General features: G+C 38.7%; 1 protein-coding gene and 2 non-coding genes across 4 annotated transcripts in view; 2 read left to right on the top strand and 1 right to left on the bottom strand.

The window, feature by feature from the left end:
* The window catches only part of LOC101747012 (dynein axonemal heavy chain 10), a 107,790-nt gene that overhangs the window by 80,749 nt on the left and 7,678 nt on the right, over positions 1–19,363 (top strand). For both annotated transcript variants that reach the window (XM_038017669.2, XM_062673927.1), the window contains 13 exons: positions 931–1,094; positions 3,272–3,367; positions 3,737–3,915; positions 5,704–5,863; positions 6,799–7,000; positions 7,819–7,961; positions 8,754–8,912; positions 10,152–10,323; positions 11,649–11,780; positions 13,253–13,412; positions 14,000–14,219; positions 14,923–15,102; positions 15,733–15,879. In XM_038017669.2, the coding sequence (XP_037873597.1) occupies positions 931–1,094; positions 3,272–3,367; positions 3,737–3,915; positions 5,704–5,863; positions 6,799–7,000; positions 7,819–7,961; positions 8,754–8,912; positions 10,152–10,323; positions 11,649–11,780; positions 13,253–13,412; positions 14,000–14,219; positions 14,923–15,102; positions 15,733–15,879 (2,114 nt within the window). The remainder of the gene's footprint in view (positions 1–930; positions 1,095–3,271; positions 3,368–3,736; positions 3,916–5,703; positions 5,864–6,798; positions 7,001–7,818; positions 7,962–8,753; positions 8,913–10,151; positions 10,324–11,648; positions 11,781–13,252; positions 13,413–13,999; positions 14,220–14,922; positions 15,103–15,732; positions 15,880–19,363) is intronic.
* On the top strand, positions 2,073–2,191 carry LOC119630031 (5S ribosomal RNA). Its single transcript, XR_005245844.1, has one exon. It is a non-coding gene; the product is annotated as a 5S ribosomal RNA (ribosomal RNA).
* LOC119630027 (5S ribosomal RNA) lies at positions 3,951–4,069 on the bottom strand. The gene has a single exon (XR_005245842.1). It is a non-coding gene; the product is annotated as a 5S ribosomal RNA (ribosomal RNA).

Consider the following 19,363-nt stretch of genomic DNA (forward strand, 5'->3'; position numbering starts at 1 on the left):
GCGATTATCATGACGGGTCCTAGTAATGTGGTGCGCATGCGCTTGCACATACGCACCACTACAACCTAACTTAACCTAACCTACGACAGTTTATATAATACTAGAGGTCCCGCAGTAGTCGAAATTCGACTGTAATTAAATGGAATTGTAAGTTTGTACACTATTATGATTGTATTTTATACTTCTATAATCACAAATTTCGCCAAGACTACACTATAAAAAATATTAACAAAGCCAAACAATATTTAATCTATTCTCAATTTTACAATAGACGTCCAGAACAAAAGTTTGATAATAAATTGTATGCACGCGTGTTGCGTCAAATACACGGTATGTAGTGTGTGTAATGTTTTCTTTATTGATTTAATGTATCTTTTATGCATTATTTAAAAAAAAATTAGCATTGTGCACTTCTTCTCTATATTCTCTATAAGTGTGGAAAATTTCATACTCCTCCGTCCGCGCAATTTTCGTAAAAAGGGATACAAAGTTTTTGCTTCACGTATTAATATATAGATGCAAAGAAAAGTATGTTTTGTTTGTCATTTACATTTTTAGTTAAAATAATGTTATTTAAATAAACATTTTTTACTTCAACAATATTATTAATTTATTTGTATTCTAAATTTTCTTAAAACATGAAGGTAAGAGTACACATTTACCGGGAAATGTACGTATACATTATATTCAGTTCACATATACCTAACTTTTTGGCAAATGTGCACATTTACCGGTAAAAGTGTACACTTCCCAAGAGTGTAGGTACATTTACCGTAACATATCCACCAATAGTCATCGCCTCCCTATATATTCACCACAGTGCTCATGCTCTGTTGCCATCCCTAAAAAGTCTAGCTTAAGTTTTTTATTTTACTCGGCTTTTTCTTAACTACTGGAAATAAAATAATGTAGCCTTTTTAACTTTTCCAGGTATATTTGAACGTCACAAGCTCTTGTTTTCATTCCAAATGGATATAAAATTGGAACAAAGTGAAGATAACGTCTCGCAAGCACAATTAGATTTCTTTATAAAAGGAAATGTGTCCCTGGAAAAATCTGCTCGTTCTAGTCCGGCACCATGGATGCCTGCTCAGGTAGTATTAAATCTAATATATAACCTTCTCGTGTCACGATGTGCGTGATTGAACTCCTCCGAAACGGCTCGACCGATTTTCGTGAATCTTAGCGTGCATATCGGCCAGGGTAGAGAATCGAACAACATCTATTTTTCATCCCCCTAAATGTTAAGGGTGATCCACACCTACATTTTATTTTTTAGACAATTTTTTTGGTTTTTCTTTTTTTATGATACAGCATACAAAAATACATACAACCCTAAATTTTCACCCCTCTACGATCAACCCTTATTTTTTATTTGTTAATTAAAAACTAATTTTTTTTGCAAGATTTTTTATTTATTTTGTCATGACTGAAAATAAAAAAAATCAAATTACTCTCAATTTTCACTCTTATACGATCAACCCCTATTTTTCCATCCCGATTTTTATTTTTTTTATTCTATGCACAGATCCGCAATAAGGTTGCAAGATGGTAATCAAATATCATAATTTTAGTACGATAAATTCTTATTCAGAGTTCATAATTAATTTGATCTCCCGCCCTCGCCGGTCGACTACTGATCAACTATCAAACGATCAGTTAGGCCCGCCAGGTGTCACCACTCATCCAGCAAACATCACGTAGTAGGGATGAGGACGAAGCTGGTCTCCTGTCTTACTATACATTTTTCAGCCATGTTTTTTTTTGTTTTATTTGTGAATCAATCGTAACTTGCCAGCCATGTTTTTTTGGTTTTATTTGTGTATTAATAGTATGTTCAGTAGGTCTGAGAATCGGCTACTATCTATTTTTCAAACCCGTAAGTGATAAGGGTTGTCCACCCCAAAACATTTATTTTTTGGATTATTTTTTTTTGGTTATGAGGTATAATGTGGTTGAATAAGGTTTTTGAGAATTTTATATATTAGACTAGAATTTCCCTAGAAATCTTATTTAAGGCAACACAACGTTTGCTGGGTCAGCTATTATTCCATACATTCACATTGGCTATCGCCAACGTCCATACCATGTTGAAAACACCGGTTCTCGTCCGATCACCGAAGTCAAGCAACATCGGGCGTAGTCAGTACTTGGATGGGTGACCGCCTGGGAACACTACGTGATGTTGGCTTTTTGAACTTTTTTTTATAATAATTTTGGAATACTTAATTGAAGTATAATCCTACTAATATTATAAACGCGAAAGTTTGTAAGAATGTATGGGTGTATGTTTATTACTCTTTCACGCAAAAACTACTGGATGGATTTTGATGAAACTTTACAATACGAGTATTATAGCTTACACATCAGAATAACACAGTCTATAATTTATAAACATATAGTGTGAATTATCAAAAATATAACGATAAATGTCAAGTAAGTAAGGAAAAATCTACCATCTGCCAGCTATTCTGGCGCGCGCCGCCTAAACCATTATAGTTGCATGTTTTTAATGCTTAATGGAAATGCTTATCTTAAATAGTCCTACAAAAAAAACCCGCGACAGCTTAAACGAGTATTTGTCTTTTATGTGTAAGCTATTATAGCCAAAATAATGAACTATAAATACAATCAAAATTTATCTGTAACGCATATTCGGTACTAACAAATTGATCTTTATATCAAAATCAAAACTTTTATTGCATCTGGTATTTAAAGTAGATAAGCTTTGTCTTTTACACTACATCATTTAAACAAATATTTGAATAGTTAACACAACAGAGTGCGCGATATCATGAAAGATGAATAGAAAATTCATTAAAATCTTCAATAAATTACGGTTCCCGAAGCGAAGCGAAGCGAGGCCCAGCTTTTTTTTTTATTGTGGCTCGCTAAGAATAAATAAAAAATTTATTCGTAGGTGGCTCGCACGGTTTTGTGCATTTTCCACTACTAGTGTGGACAATAGTCAGTTCTAAATGTCGTAATGTTTTCTGGTCACTGTCCTCGTCGAACCCGTCGTCTGCGACGAAAGGCTCGACGAGTAAATTAACCTATAGACACAGCCCACTGAGTTTCTCGCCGGATCTTCTCAGTGGGTCGCGTTTCCGATCCGGTGGTAGATTCTGCGAAGCACGGCCTTTCCTAGGGCCAGTGCCAGCAACACTCTGGTTTGGGCCCCGTGAGCTCACCTACACGTCAAGGAGAAGCTGAAATAGCCTCTCAAGGATATCAATAGAGGTAGGAAAAAAAAGTAATGTTTTGTTGTCAGGGCTGGCAAGACATAATGAAGCTAAGTTCAGATTTCCCGGATCCCTTTGCGACACTTCCTGACGATATTACCAAATTCTTAGAAGAATGGCAAGAGGTACGCTTATCATACAATTATGCCGAAATTTAATAATTTTCTATGAAGAAAATTACTTGATGTAAGTGGTTGTTGGATCCCATAGACGTTACGACAAGAATCCCACCAACCACCTTGAGGTCGAGGTCTCAATTGCATTCTGTAATAGTTGAGACTCCCTCCAAATCTGGGCCTCTTGGCTGCAGAAATAGATAGGATGGTGGTACCTACCTAAGCAGATTTTTTTTTTTCTTTAAGGCAATAGTTTCAACTTTATGCCAGTTTCAAGTAAAATCCTAAGCAGATTCACAGCACGCATCACTACCGGTTTGTGATCGTAATAAACTAAGCAAATTTAATTCCTTTCACGTGTTTTAATTATGTTTACAGTGGTTCGACAGTGATACACCAGAATCAGCGGAGATCCCGAACAACTATCGAGAAAAACTAAAGCCGTTCGAACTATTGATGCTATTGAGATGTTTCCGTGTTGATAGAATTTACAGAGCCCTTACCGACTACATAACCGTCACTATGGGAGAAGAGTACATTACGCCACCGGTTATAAGGTGAGCGCGAAACCAAAAAAAAAAATAATACAAAAAGCCAACATCACGTAGTGTTCCCAGGCGGTCACCCATCCAAGTACTGACTACGCCCGACGTTGCTTGACTTCGGTGATCGGACGAGAACCGGTGTTTTCAACGTGGTATGGACGTTGGCGAAAGTGCTTGTTAAATTATGACATATTTTATACTTGAAATTCAAACTACTAAGTTAAAAAAAGAGTTACCAATAGGTACATAATATCCTTTATAGATTAATTTTCATTGATTTTTTTTTAAACGCTCACTGTTGTTTTCTTCGATCAATAATAGTATTATTGATAGTATTATTGATGATAATAGTATTATTGATGATAATAGTATTATTGATCGAAGGTTGTTTTGCCCAATTTCGTAGCACTGGAGAACGGAAAAGATTTTCAATGAGTTTTAGGTGACAGGTTTTAAAAAGTCTGTTCCTTTCCAAATGGGGTATTTTGTATTTAATCTAATAATAGGACCAAAAAAAAATTAATTTTTTTTGACAAAATTTAAAATAGTTAATGTAACTTTGAAAAAAAAACTGTTTTTTTTATTATTTGTCCATGGGATATTAAATAGCTCCTTAAAATTCTTTTATTCAAAAATATTTTCACTTTCTACGTAAATGAAAAGGCGTTATGCCATTCCTCAGGGACGAAGTCGTGACAATAGCTAGTCTTATATAATACGCTACCTACACGTACCTACGAGGCCGACTACAACGCGAGGCCTACTGCAACGCGGTGCCTACCAAAACATGCGACCTACCAATAAACACAATATTATTCTATTATAATATAATCTATTATTTGACCACAGACTTTAAGCAATAACAAAAGTTTCACAATTTACAACAAACAAAGAGTACCTATATTTATAAATAAGTGTTTTGTCAAATACATGGTAGTGTGTGTAATGCTGTGGATCAATGTCCGTATCTTACAATCGACATAACGTCAGGACGTTGACTGAATACCGGTCGTTTTCATCTCGCAATAAATGAAACCAATTAAGTTGAAATAAGTACAGTTGCATAAGTGGCGGATGAAAGGTAATTACATGCAGCAGAGATGCGAACATTGCGATGTATGTGTGGAGTAATGAGAATGGATAGAATGATTAGGTTAGAGGAAATCTGAAAGTGGCACCTGTGACAGAGAAGTTGAGAATTGCGCGTTTATGGACATGTGATGAGACGAAATAACAATGAGGTTTGTAAGAGTTTTAACTATGAATGTGGAAGGATTTTAGCGGAAAAGGTAGAACTAAGAAAAAATGGATGGATTGCGTGAAAGACGATATGTGTAAGAGGAGAGTGAGCGAAGAAATGGTATATGATAGAGGAGTATGGAAGGGGAAAACATGTTGCGCCGACCCCGGGTGACTGGGAGAAGGGTAGGAGAATGATAATTGCCAGCCCACCTAGTATTAAATGGCTACAGGAGCCCCTAGACAACTAAAACGTAAATGCCGCCATTCACCTTGAGATATCTCTCAGTTTAACAGTAAAACGGCGGCAAAATAGTGAGTCATGGTTAAACGAAAATGTTTGTTTGTTACCCTTAGGTCCAGATTAGTATAAAAGAGAATTCAATAAGATTAATAATAAATTATAATTCCTGAAGCGAAGCGAGGGCGGGTCGCTAGTATACTATAAAAATGTACCTATGTCTCTTAACTCTATCTTTAAGGTTTAAATTATTTGTTGTATTTCATCATCCCACATTTTAATTTTAATTTGATTCAAAAATGTAATCAAACCGCTTTCAGCCTCGACATGATTGTGGAGCAGACAACACCTTTTACACCAGTAGTCTTCATACTCAGTCCCGGGTCAGATCCTACCGCTGACCTTATGAAGCTAGCAGACAGATGTGGCTTCGGAGGAGGGAAATTTAAGTATCTGTCTCTCGGACAAGGCCAAGAGGGAGTAAGCTTTCACAATCACCTTCAATGGTTCACCAATACATGGTCAATTGTACTAAAAATACAAATAATACACCGATAATAATAGACACAGAGAACAATATTAAGGAAAAGTACTTTGTAAAAAATGCTAATTAGGAAAAACCTAGGTCTAATACTTAACTAATGTAATTCAATTCAATCCAATTTCGTTCAGCCATTTTAAAGTAATAAAACAAAGAAGCATACCATTCTATATTTAATATATTATTCTAAAGTATAGATAACCTAAATGTAAATTTACAACACATAATAGTGCATCTGAATTTAGCCATTACGTATTAGATTTAATAGTCATATTTATTTGTGAATAAGGCTACAAGCCAGTAATTACGAGTTTTCGTTATGTGACTGTTTCGATTGCCCAATCCCTAATGCAAATGCGTGAAACAACTTCATTCCAAAATTACGTTTACGTGAGTACCCTCTATGTCATCAACCTTTAAGACCAGCCGACTTAACCTAATAGGTGTATGGATCTAATAAAGAATTAAAAAAAAACCTTTAATGCCATGCAATGTGTGTTGTGAACCAACACGATTAAGTAGAACGATCGTTCTGATTTCTGAACCAAAGCAATAGGTAACGATTGCGTTCCGGCTTAGAGGTTAGATATGCGATATTCCAATCTTTCCTCATGTCCCAAGTTAGGCGTGATGACGTGGATGTGCTGTGACTTCGTTAAATAATCCTTTAACTGCCATGTCCAGTCAAACAAATTCATTCTCAGTATCTTCGGATTCGTCTTACCCAGAGTCTACTAGATATTCCGGTGCGTCAGCAACAGAAATCGACATAATTACAGCAGTGCGCCGCGTAGGGCACCGGTGACCTACATGGCAGTCAAAGGGTTAATTTAGACTGTACAATCAAATAATAAACAATTGTGACTGCGAACAGGCCGCGCTGTCGTTACTGGAAGGTGCAATCTCACACGGGCAATGGTTGATCCTGCAAAATTGTCACCTGCTCGTGTCTTTCCTTCGGGAGCTGGAAAAGCAGCTAGAGCTTATGACGAAGCCCCATCCTGAGTACCGGCTGTGGCTAACCACAGATCCCACTCCGACGTTTCCTATTGGGATACTGCAGAGATCGCTTAAAGGTACGAACTTTTCAGACTTCGATAGATAAACAAGCCATTATTAAAATACAAAGACTTCGAAACTGGAAACGTACCTTAAGTTTAAGGTATCTGAAAACTATTTCTCGGCGCTGCTCCCGCACTTGTGTCGTGATCACCTCCATCCATAGCGTAGTCCTCACTTTGTTGCGCCATCTCATCTTGTCTTCGGCTCCACGGAGAGTATTGTAGATGGTGGAATGAAGGGTGGTGCAGATCTGGTCACCAAAGTTTTTTTTATGTATTGCATAGCTGGGTGGACGAGCTACCAACCCACCTAGTGTTAAGTGATTACTGGAGCCCATAGTCATCTACAACGTAAATGCGCCTCCAACTTTGAGATGTAAGTTCTAAGGTCTCAGTATAGTTACAACGGCTACCCCACCCTTCAAACCGAAACGCAATACTGCTTCATGGCAGAAATAGGCAGGGCGGTGGTACCTACCCGTGCGGACTCACGGGAGATCTTACCACTTCCTTCCACTTTTTAACAGTAATAACCAGTTTTTCAAGATTGTAAATAATATAACGTAAGTGGATTATAATAGTACCTTCACAGATACGCAAGGCTTCCAATGGGTTATCGATAATTATGTTATTGTTTTTATCGATTTTTTGTTCTCGTTTGGAAGTTAACGACAAAGAGATCTTCCACCGAGCGGGTCTGATTGCTGGCTAAGCCGATGGTCCAAACGTTGTTGTTCTGAACTTACCTTGAAAATGTCGTAAGCGAGATTCAGGTATCTTTCAAATATCTTGTGTTCTATGATGGCTACTGCCAAACTCGTTTTTCTATAAAGTTGTTACAGAGCCCCCTAACGGTTTGAAGTTGAACCTTCGGAATACATACTTCAAGATGCGCGCGCGGGCTCTCGAGGAGTGTCCACACCCCCAATTCAAGAAACTTGTCTACGTTTTAGCCTTTTTCCACGCCGTTGTACAGGTTAGTGAATATTTGTTTATGGAATTTGTATATTTTATTCAAATTATAATAGTAAGTGATGGCATTATTTTTGACGTGACAACGTCTTATAATTCGATCGAGCCGGCTGCACGCACGAAAAACATGACTCATGCGGCGTTACCTCGCTCTGAGGCGTTCCATTTAAGGCTTGAAGTGCAAGCGAGAGCGCGCAACGAGCCACAAAGAGGCACAATCGGCCTCCGCCTTCGGCAGCGTTCGACATCTGTCTCTCTCCTACTTGAGTGAGCGATGCATCCGCGTGGACAGCTGCTTTACAATAATACATTTACATGTTTTCGTCAAGTACTTACGATGTTCAGTGAAATGTGAATGTAGTGTCAATTGTTTATAGCAACGAAAATTGCGATAATTGAAAAATGACACCATTCCATCAGTATTTTCTTATGATGTTGTCACATTCAACTATCGTCAGTAAGCCGACTTTACAGACAACCGATTTTTGTTATATTCCAACAGTTTGGTTATAGCTTTGGCAGAGTATGTATTCGGCAGTAACTATACTTGAGACCTTAGAACTTATATCTCAAGGTGGGTGGCGCACTTACGTCGTAGATGTCTATGGGCTCCATTTACCACTTAACACCAGGTGGGCTGTGAGCTCGTCCACCCAACTAAGCAAAAAAATTAAAATAAAATATGCCATGATTCTGTTAATGCCAAAGCTACTATGCTGAAAAAAAACGGTAAAACAATGTCGTGCACCGTCAGCACTTGGATGGGTGACCGCCTACATTTTTAGATATTTTTCAGGAACGTCGGAAATATGACAAAATAGGTTGGAACATATCGTATGACTTTAGCGAGAGTGACTTTGTTGTTTGCATGCAAATACTACAATGTTATTTGGAACGTTGTGCGGCGGCTAATGGACCGATACCGTGGGCAACTTTGAAGTATCTATTTGGGGAGGTGCGTAACTCAACGTTTCGTCTTAAGATGCTTTCGTCCTAAGATGTGGAGGAGATATTTAGTGAGCCTAATATTCGGGGGAAAAGAAGGCGTGGAGGCTCACGCGGCTAGGGCATGCAGGGAGGCCCAAAATCCCGCTAATCTGACGCTGTGAAAAGAGATCTGCGGAAGCTCCAAGTGCCCGACTGACAAGGTGTTGGGCAGCAACGTGACGAATTGGGGCATTGATTGTCGGAGGGCAAGACATATTACGGGGTCATAGCGTCAGCGCAGTATCAGTAGTAGTAGTATTCTTAAAGTATTATGGTTTTAAAACAAGCTAGTGGTCCCTCAGTAGTCGAAATTCGACTATGATTTAATTGAAATTATAAGTTTGAATATTATTTTTGTTCTATTGTCAAAGACTATTATACTTCTATAATCACAAATTTCGCCAAAAGTAGACCATAAGCAAATGATATTAAAGACAAACAATATTAATCTATTATCAATTTGACGACAGACTTAAACAATAAACTAAAGAGTAGGTATATATATGTGTGTGTGTGTGTCTGTGTGTGTGTGTGTGTGTGTGTGTGTGTGTGTGCGCGTGTGTGCGTGTGTGTGCGTGTGCGTGCGTGTGTGTGCGTGTGTGCGTGTGTGCGTGCGTGCGTGTGTGCGTGCGTGCGTGCGTGCGAGCGTGCGTGCGTACGTGCGTGTGTGTGTGTGGGTGTGTGTGTGTGTGTGTGTGGGTGGGTGTGTGGGTGTGTGTGTGGGTGTGTGTGTGTGTGTGTGTGTGTGTGTGTGTGTCTCAAATACATAGTAGTGTGTAATGTTCTTTTTTATTGATTTAATGTATTTACTATGCATAATTTAAAAAAAAAAATTGCATTCTGCACTCCTTCTCTGTATTCTCTATAAGTGTGGGAAATTTCATGCTCCTCCGTCCGCGCACTATTCGTTTTTTTATTTTTATTGCTTAGATGGCTGAACGAGCTCACAGCCCACCTGATATTACGTGGTTACTGGAGCCCATAGACATCTACGGCGTAAATGCGCCACCCACCTTGAGACATAAGTTCTAAGGTCTCAAGTATAGTTACAACGGCTGCCCCACCCTTCAAACCGAAACGCATTACTGCTTCACGGCAGAAATAGGTAGGGTGGCGGTACCTACCCGCGCTGACTCACAAGATGTCCTACCACCAGTAAAAAGGGGTACAAAGTTTTTGCTTCACGTATTGAAATATAGATGTTTAGGTGATGTACGGAGGCCGAGTGATCGACGACTTCGACAGACGAGTGGTCCGGACCTACATGGAGGAGTACATGGGAGAGTTTCTGTTCGATAAGTTTCAACCATTCCACTTCTACAAAGACTACGCGTTCGACTACGTAATACCGCCCGAGGGGGAGAGAGACGAATATATTGGTATTTAACTGCAGATAATTAATCTATACTAATATTATAAAGAGGAAAGATTTGTTTGTTTTTTTGTATTGAATAGGCTCCGAAACTACTGAACCGATTTAAAAAAATCTTTCACTGTTTGAAAGCTACATTATTTCCGAGTGACATAGGTTATAAATAAAAAATAAAAAATTAGGTATCCTTACTAAAACTCCAATAATGTAAGCCAAGGTGTAAAAAAATTACCTAAAATATTCTTTACATCGCGTTCCTTGCGAAAACTATTGATGATAGAATAAACTAATTTACTACGACTTTATAGAACACATTATTTTTTACAAAAAGTGTCGCGACAGCATATGTCTAACTATTATAGTTATGCCGCAATAAGTGTTCTTTTATTTAAAAAAAAATTAAACAACATCAATTACCGTTGAAATTTTTGTTAAAGACCCGAGCGGAGCCGGAGCGGGCCGCTAGTTTATACATATAAATAAAATTGGAGTGTCTGTTTGTAATATTGAAATAACCGCTTTTTTGCTACATGCATATGATTATATATACGGTAGATACACCAAAATAACATTTTTTTACAATTTTTGTCTGTCTGGCTGTTTGTTCCGTCTAGTCTCTGGAACGGCTGGACCGATTTTGACGGAACTTTCTCTGATCATGATATAAGGAGTAACTTAGGCTACTTTTTATAGCTTCGCCTCGCGGCGTTACCTGCGGGACAACAATAACCGCGGGTAGCATCGCGGGACTCAGCTAGTACAGAATAAAATGTAAAAACTTAAATAAATGACTAGTAGCTGTGTAGTTAACGAAATAATAATAATAACTTGGAACAAATCACGCACGGTCAGGCACCAGTTGAGGATTCTGGTGTATCAGAGACATAAAAAAACCCAAACACCCAAACAAAGAGCAAACAAACCTGTTCATCACACAATGTTTCCCCGATGTGGGAATAAAAAATCTAGGCAATAAAAAAAAAAAATCGGGCCCACGACCCTCGGCGCAAAAATTATGAGCGCCAACTACTGCACTGCACTTGAATTACCCAAGCACCGGTCATCGTTCTCGTCGAACCCGTCGCTTGCAGCGAAAGGCTCGGCGAGTAAATTAACTCTCAGACACAGCCCACTGAGTTTCTCGCCGGATATTCTCAGTGAGTCGCGTTGCCGATCTGGTCTGCGAAGCACTGCTCTTGCTAGGGCTAATGTTAGTATAGTAACTTCGTCAGGTTTGAGCCCCGTGAGCCCTCCTACTTGTTAGGGAAATTGTCTCTCAAGACCGTCAACTTGGGTAGGAAAACGAACAAAAAAATGTTGAATGTTTCGCAGATTTCATCGACACACTTCCGCTCGCTAATACACCAGAAGTTTTCGGTCTGCATCCAAATGCGGAGATCGGTTACTTCAGCCAAGCAGTCCGCGAGATGTGGGGGCATCTCATTGAATTGCAGCCTCAAACGAGTAAGTTTTTTATCAGCCTTAAGAGGAGTACAGCAATTTGTAGCCTGAATACTACCGGAACTCGTAAATACCATAGCGGGAATTTCGATATTTTTTTGTTGCTTAGATGGGTGGACGAACTCACAGCCCACCTGATGTTAAGTGGTTACTGGAGCCCATAAACATCTACAACGTTAATGCGTCACCCGCCTTGAGATTAGTTCTAAGGTCTCAGTATAGTTACAACGGCTGCCCCACCCTTCAAACCGAAACGCACTACTGCTTCACGGCAGAAATTGGCAGGGGGGTGGGACCTACCCGCACGGAATCACAAGAGGTCCTACCACCAGTAAAATTCTCGCTTTGTAACGTAACTTCTCTATTGCTTTGTCTGATCCACTCTTCGGAACGTATGAATGATTTGCGCCAGAAAAGCGCTACAGAGAAGAGGTCACGATGTGGTTGAAAGATCATTTACTGGCACGTATTTAGGAAAAATCGATTAATGACTCTTAAATATGTGTTTCATGCTATCAGTCACAAAATTGGACGGTGAGTAGTGTTTTTGCTGAAGTAATAAAAAAAATAGCGAATTTCTGTCTGTATACCTACAGCATCCATTTGAGTTGTTTCAATTTAAATACTTGCCTAACGTAAATGTAAAAATAAAATTAGAATACTGCTATTTTTTTACTAGTATATAATGTTGTAATAATTACATAAATAGCAGAATTTTTAATAACTTTACAGCTTTCTTTGACAAAATAATATTTGTTTTAGCGCATGTAAAACCACACGTGCGTTTTAGTCTGTTAATCTGTTTAGTCTGTTTTATGTTTAGTCTGTTTTCGTCTATTAATATACCTATTAATTATTAAATTCAACGGCTAGTCAGGACAAATGGTAAGTTCTTAACTTTTCGCAATTGAACACACAAATATGAGGAACTTAGTTGTGCACGTTATTGTTGTGTGTCAATATCTTTGAGTTATAACTTATTAAATGAGTAATAACTGTGTTAGATAGATATTGCACGTGTAATACGTGTTTGTACTCTTCAACCCGTATCGGACATACAAAAAACATAGCCTAAAACGAAGACAATGATATTGTCGATTCCTGATACAATTAAAACGATGGTATGGTCTATCTTAAGGGTACGCACAACCCTAAATTAGGATCCGGACTTTGATCTCAAGTGAAATTGAGTGACTAAGTAATGTATGTCTATGAACATAACTAATTGAGTATCAAATATGTATCTAAAATAGTATAACATTAAATGCGTAAATCAACCTGCCTATTTCCACGGAAGTGTGGAATTGCCGTTATAAAATTCAACTCAAGCTGGGCGACGGAATTCTTGACGGAGCTCTTGACAATCAATAAGTTAACATCTACTGCTCCTTTCATTATACATTATTATTATTTATTTATCCTATTATTATTATTATTGTTATATTGATCACATATTAGCTTAATAATAATAACAGGTGAGGCCGGGGGGGCCATGAGTCGGGAAGACTTCATCGACAACATCGCAGTGGACGTGCTCAGCAAGCTACCAACTCTGTATGAAATTTGGCGAGTTAGGAAACAGTTTGAGATGAACATCACTCCTACACTCGTTGTTCTTCTGCAGGAGCTGGAGAGGTTACTCTTAAACTGTATCATCACGTTTCAAATTACCGAACAAAGTTCTGAAAAGTGTCCACAACTTGTCCTTATCCCGCTATATGAAGTTGGCGCGGCATGTCCTCTTTTTCCATTCAGACCTCTCTAACGTCATAATTTTTCAATAATTTTTAGGACGCCCTAACTAACATTCCAAATTTATATCTTAACAAAGATTATAAAATGTAACGGGTAAGGTTATCACCAGATGAACCGTGAGTTCGTTCACCCGTGTAAGCAATAAACTAATGATGATCCATTCAATTTTAAATTACTTTATACGTCTATATCTCAAGGGGTCATTGCAGAATGTCCTCTTTTCATGCTGCATAGGACAGATCCTTGACGGCCGACTGCCTACCTGACGTCAACCCTCCTTGGTTTATATGCCCAGTGGTGTATCCACTGCAAAATGCCACGGGGGCATTTTCTTTTTTTTGGTGTTTCTTTTACATCATCCGTTTTTATTTTTTGGGTTCTATGGATCGCATTTTATAAACAAAATTTAGGTTTTCAAAAGAAAGAAAAAAACTAAACGTCATTAATATATGTATGTGTGTTGATAGATTCAACCGGCTAATCAGTCGTATGGGTAGCACTCTCTCGCTGCTCCGCAAGGCGCTGGCTGGTGAGATAGGAATGGATGCGGTGCTGGATAATGTCTCGTACAGCCTCTTCAACGGTCAACTGCCTCAAGTGTGGCGGGCTCTAGCCCCGGCCACTTGCAAGGGACTGGGGGGTTGGATGGACCATTTCATAGCCAGAACCAAACAATATACCGATTGGGTATGTACACGAAATATCCACGTCTTATTGTTAACTGTATTTTTTTTCCCTCCCTACCTGTGCTGATAGCCTTGAGAGGCTATTTCAGCTTCGCCCTAACGTGTAGGTGAACTCTCGCGGCTCAAACCGGAAGTTTTGCTAACACTGACCCTAGCAAGAGCAGTTCTTCGCAGAATCTACCACCGGATCGGAAACGCGACCCACTGAGAAGATCCGGCCAGAAACTCAGTGGGCTGTGAAACTATATTAGTGTAGGATATAGGAATGTAGGATAGGTTCATGATAAAAAAAATATTACTTTTTGATTATTTTTTACATGAGTTAACTATTCTGTTTTAACTTTAATTATATTGCACTTTTTTTACATAGACATTAGAGTTTATAGCCATTTTAATTATTAATATGTCAATCACTGAACGTTTCTCTCTAAATAGTAGGTATATAAAAAGTCGCTGTCTCCCTGTTCTTCTGCTTACCTCTTCTAAGACAAGCAGTTGTAAATATTGAGGACAGAATGGTTGAACTATGGTGGTGTACGTCAAATAAATTCTTTCGCACGCTTACACTGTTAAAGCTGGTCACATTTTAAAAAAAACCATAGTTCACGCGGTTTAAGAAACCGTTTATATACGGTACCGTGTGTATTAACTATGTAATTCCGTTAGACCACAAGTATTTTAAATTTTTTTTATTTCTACCAAAGGCAACAGTGGAAGAACCAGTAGTCATTTGGCTCTCTGGTCTGCACATTCCGGAATCGTACCTGATCGCGCACGTCCAGATTGCTTGTCGCCTGTACACGTGGCCCCTGGACCGCTCTACACAGTTCACGAAGGTCACCAGCTGGGTATCGGCCGATGAAATTGAAGAACGACCTGTCACCGTAAGTTGCTATATACTTAATATTCTATTTTAATAAAATTGAATCCAACTAATTTCAGAATATAAATACCCACCTAACACTATTACCGATCAGAAGTTCCCATTGAAAGTAATCTAAATCTGAAATTGTTTTTAAACGCATTCTTGTGAATTATTTTCTTCTTGTCCTTCTCCCAGTCACTTGGGGTTGTCTCCTTCCATACTCCTCTATCATATACCATTTCTTCACTCACTCCCCTATTACATGTATCGTCTTTCACGCAATCTATCCATTTCTTCTTAGGTCTACCTCTTCCTCTAAAGCCTTCCACATTGATAGTAAAGTGTGGATAAGCTGTTGTCTTCTAAACAAAAACCGTAGCCTTAAAACTCGTGTCTCAAGATGGGTGGCTGCATTTACGTTGTTAATATTTATGGACTCCGATAACCACTTAGCGCCAGGCTGGCTGTTAGTTCGTAGATAATCATAACAATAAATAAATAATCTAAGCAATAGAAAAAGGTATCCGATATTACCGCCTCTGCTTCAGAGATGGTGTCTATACGTTATAACTGGAATGTTTAGTCGATGTTATTCACTAACTTATCTTGTTTGTGGCTCCCAATCCTACGAACTGCGTGTCCATTTCAGGGATGCTACGTGCGTGGTCTTTACTTGGAGGGCGCTCGATGGGACGTGGACGAGGGATGTCTCAAGCGCTCTCACCCTAAAGTATTGGTCACTGAACTACCAATCATGTATATAATACCCATTGAATTTCACAAATTGAAACTACAGGTAAGTAATTGAAAGAAATCTTAACTACTACTAAAATTGGTATTGGAATTTTACGGCCTTTTCTGTCAGTTTAACTTTAAATTTATGACGTGAATAGCTCAATTCGAATAGGTAGCTACTGCTTACTAATATTTCTTAAAGTAAAAGCTCCTTATTCGCGCTTAATTTAGGTATTTGCGTTTGCACTATTCGCCGACTAAAAAAATGCAACCCAATTCCTAAATTCGCGAATAAAGATTTCTTTTGCGCAAATCTAATCTTAGTAGTAGTAATAAAAAGTTATTGCAATATACATTTGTAAATCTAAAACATTCTCGAACCCACTGAAGCGCAAATAAAAAAAAATCATTAAAATAGGTCCAGCCGTTTACGCGGGTTTACTAAAAAAAAATACACGGACAGAAAAAAATACATAAATTAAGATGAGATAAATAAGATGAAAGTTCGGATTCGAATAATTCCCACTCTTTTCCTCAAGTCTTAAGTTAAAACGTCGAAATTCCTGGAAGTATATTTACGTTTATGAACTCTTAGATAAAAACTGAATAATAAAATTTAATTGATCATTCTGTTGTTGTCGTGATTTTCAGTACACATGTGTATGTGTGTATTATGTATATGTACATGTTATATACGTGAAGAACGCAAGTATCTCGAATAAATAAAATAAAATAAGTTACGACATTCGTTCAATGAAGGTCAAGTGTCTTGAAGCACGAGAGTCTGCGATGAACATTTGGACAAATACCTATTTGGGAAATTTCATTTTTGTGAATTCGAATTAATGACAAGCGAATTAATTAAGTTTATTTAGAATTAAAATTAATTAATTAACTAAGTATTTCCAGTTTGAAGGGTAGAGAGTAGAGGTCATTCTTTAATTAGCCACAATCATTATTAGATGTATTTATTTATCACATATCGTTTACTTGTCACATGAACTTAACCTCTAATTTGGATCGCGATGGCCATGGCCTCGCCGATAACTGTTTACAAGATTTACAATGTTATCTATAATAATATAAACTGAATATAAACGGAATTTTCATAATTTGGATTAACTAAAATTAAAGATTTTGAATAGAGTTTCTAAATGTATTTCAAAAGATGCTAGATTTCGACTGTTTTTTTTAATTCTTAATCGATTATGAGTTTTTTTATGCCAGTAGCTAGTACATACATTTGGGCATTTTTGTCCAAATCGATTTATTTGAATTCATTTTTATATGATTTAATTTTATACCAAAATCACGTGCCGCCACATCTGGACATGAACAAGACATGACAAGTCTTCAATGTATTTATAAAGACGATCTCGTCCTTCAAAACAGAACGCATAAATTCTTTCCGAACCTTTGCAGCACATAAATCCCAGATATACTCAACATAGCATTGCTAAACATCGTAACTCTGCGCATACATGCAATCGAAGTAGTTTCAGGGTTAGACTCAGACCGCCGTCCCGTCGTTACGTTGAAACTCGGTCACACCCCCGATTCCGTTCCCGTCTCGAGAGCTGTGGTCGATTGGCACACGTTGGGCATCATCTGGGCCTGGCTAAATCTGATCCACCATCGAGGCAAGAACGCCTCGATCCGGGCCTGCGATAGGTACCGAGGAAAATCGTTTACGAATATAATATATAATAATAATATAATAGAATGAGTGCCCTACAACGTTGTAGATGTCTATGGGCTCCAGTAACCACTTAACACCAGGTGGGCTGTGAGCTCGTCCACAGATCTAAGCAATAAAAAAAAAAAAAAAAAAGGGGCGTAAAAACTCGCATCGCCGAAGTCCGAGATGCTAGATGGTCTGATTTCTTAGAAGGACTCGCGCCCTCCCAACGGTCTTACTACCGCTTTTCTCGTACTCTCAAATCGTATACAGTAGTAACTGACCAACCAGGGCCAGGAAGGTCAAGCACCTGGGAGTCACCCTGGACGCATCATGACATTCCGTCCGCATATAACATCAGTTCGCGACCGCGCCGCGTTTATCCTCGGCGGACTCTACCCCGTGATCTATAAGCGGAGTAAAATGTCCCTTCGAAACAAGGTGACTGTTTACAAAATTTGCATAAGGCCCCGTCATGACTTACGCGAGTGTGGTGTTCGCTCACGCGGCCGGCACACACATAGACATCCTCCAATCCCTACAATCTCGTTTTTGCAGGTTGGCCGTTAGAGCTCCGTGGTTTGTAAGGAACGTCGACTTACATGACGACCTGGACCTCGAATCGATCCAAAAACACATGAAGTCAGCGTGGGAACCTTACTTCGATAAGGCTATGCGTCATGATAATCGCCTTTTCGTTGCCGCCGCTGACTACTCCCCGAATCCTGATCACGCAGGAGCCAGTCACTGTCGACGCCCTAGACACGTCCTTACGGATTCATCAGATCAATAGCACTTGCATTAAACGCCTTCAGCTCTAGCCTAGGAGCCGATTTAGGGACTCAGGTAACCGTACTCATCGAACTCGGCAAGGGGTTCGTCGTGCAACCTAATCCATGCATCAGCCCGCTGAGTTTCTCGCTGGAACTTTTCAGCGGGTCCGATCCGGTAGTAGATTCACAGCCTTCCTGCTTGAGGCTTTGCTCGTACACCTGTCCTGTTGAAACTGGAAAGGCCTCAGGGCCACCAGTAATACATCAATCCTAAAAAAAAGCCTATAAACAGTAAAAGTTAAAAATCTTTAGGAGAATTAGTGCCAACCTTTAATAAATATTTTATATTTGAATCTATTTATATCGAAATAAACGAAACGGAATATGATTACGTCAGTTTTTACTTCGCGGAGAACTGCACTGACAATAATATTCAAGGGCAATCGTTATAAAATCAGATGGAGCCGACATCAGACATCGAATTATCAAAATCACTGGTGTTATTTTATAAAGTGCCAATTTTCGAGAAACAGGAAGGTTGCTCGTGAATTTATTTAGTGATCTAATCTTATCGAATGATGCGATCCGAAGAATTGAGATTGAGATATCTCATTGTGATGTGTACTGATCTTTATATATAGCATTATGTCTCGATGTGCATCGTTGTATATGATAAAAATGTCACTTAAATTTTGTTCCAAAAATTCAATATCGGTGTTATTTATTTAGGTGTTCTGTTAGCAATGTAGGTACTATTGAAAATGTTTCCGGTTTCGACGACTGCAGTGCTGTCAAGGTTAATAAAAAATAAATAAAAAATATTGTCATCGGATTCCGTATGTATCTCAATATTTGAGAGGCAAATGTTTATCAGATACTTAACTCTTCATATCTACACTACTGGTATGAGTTTCGTAACTTGTAATGGCCCCGAAAACCTTTCTAGCTTCGCCAGGATGGGTGGGATTTGTTAACGGCTGTCATAGCGTCCGCGAAGAAAACCTTTGTGCTTAGCAAATCCCACCCCTTCTGGCTGAGCCTTTGCTGTCCTGTTGAAACTGGAAAGGCCTCCGGGCCACCAGTAACTCTTCAAT

This window comes from Bombyx mori, chromosome 19 (assembly GCF_030269925.1).
Source record: "Bombyx mori chromosome 19, ASM3026992v2".
NCBI classification, from domain to species: Eukaryota; Metazoa; Arthropoda; class Insecta; order Lepidoptera; family Bombycidae; genus Bombyx; species Bombyx mori.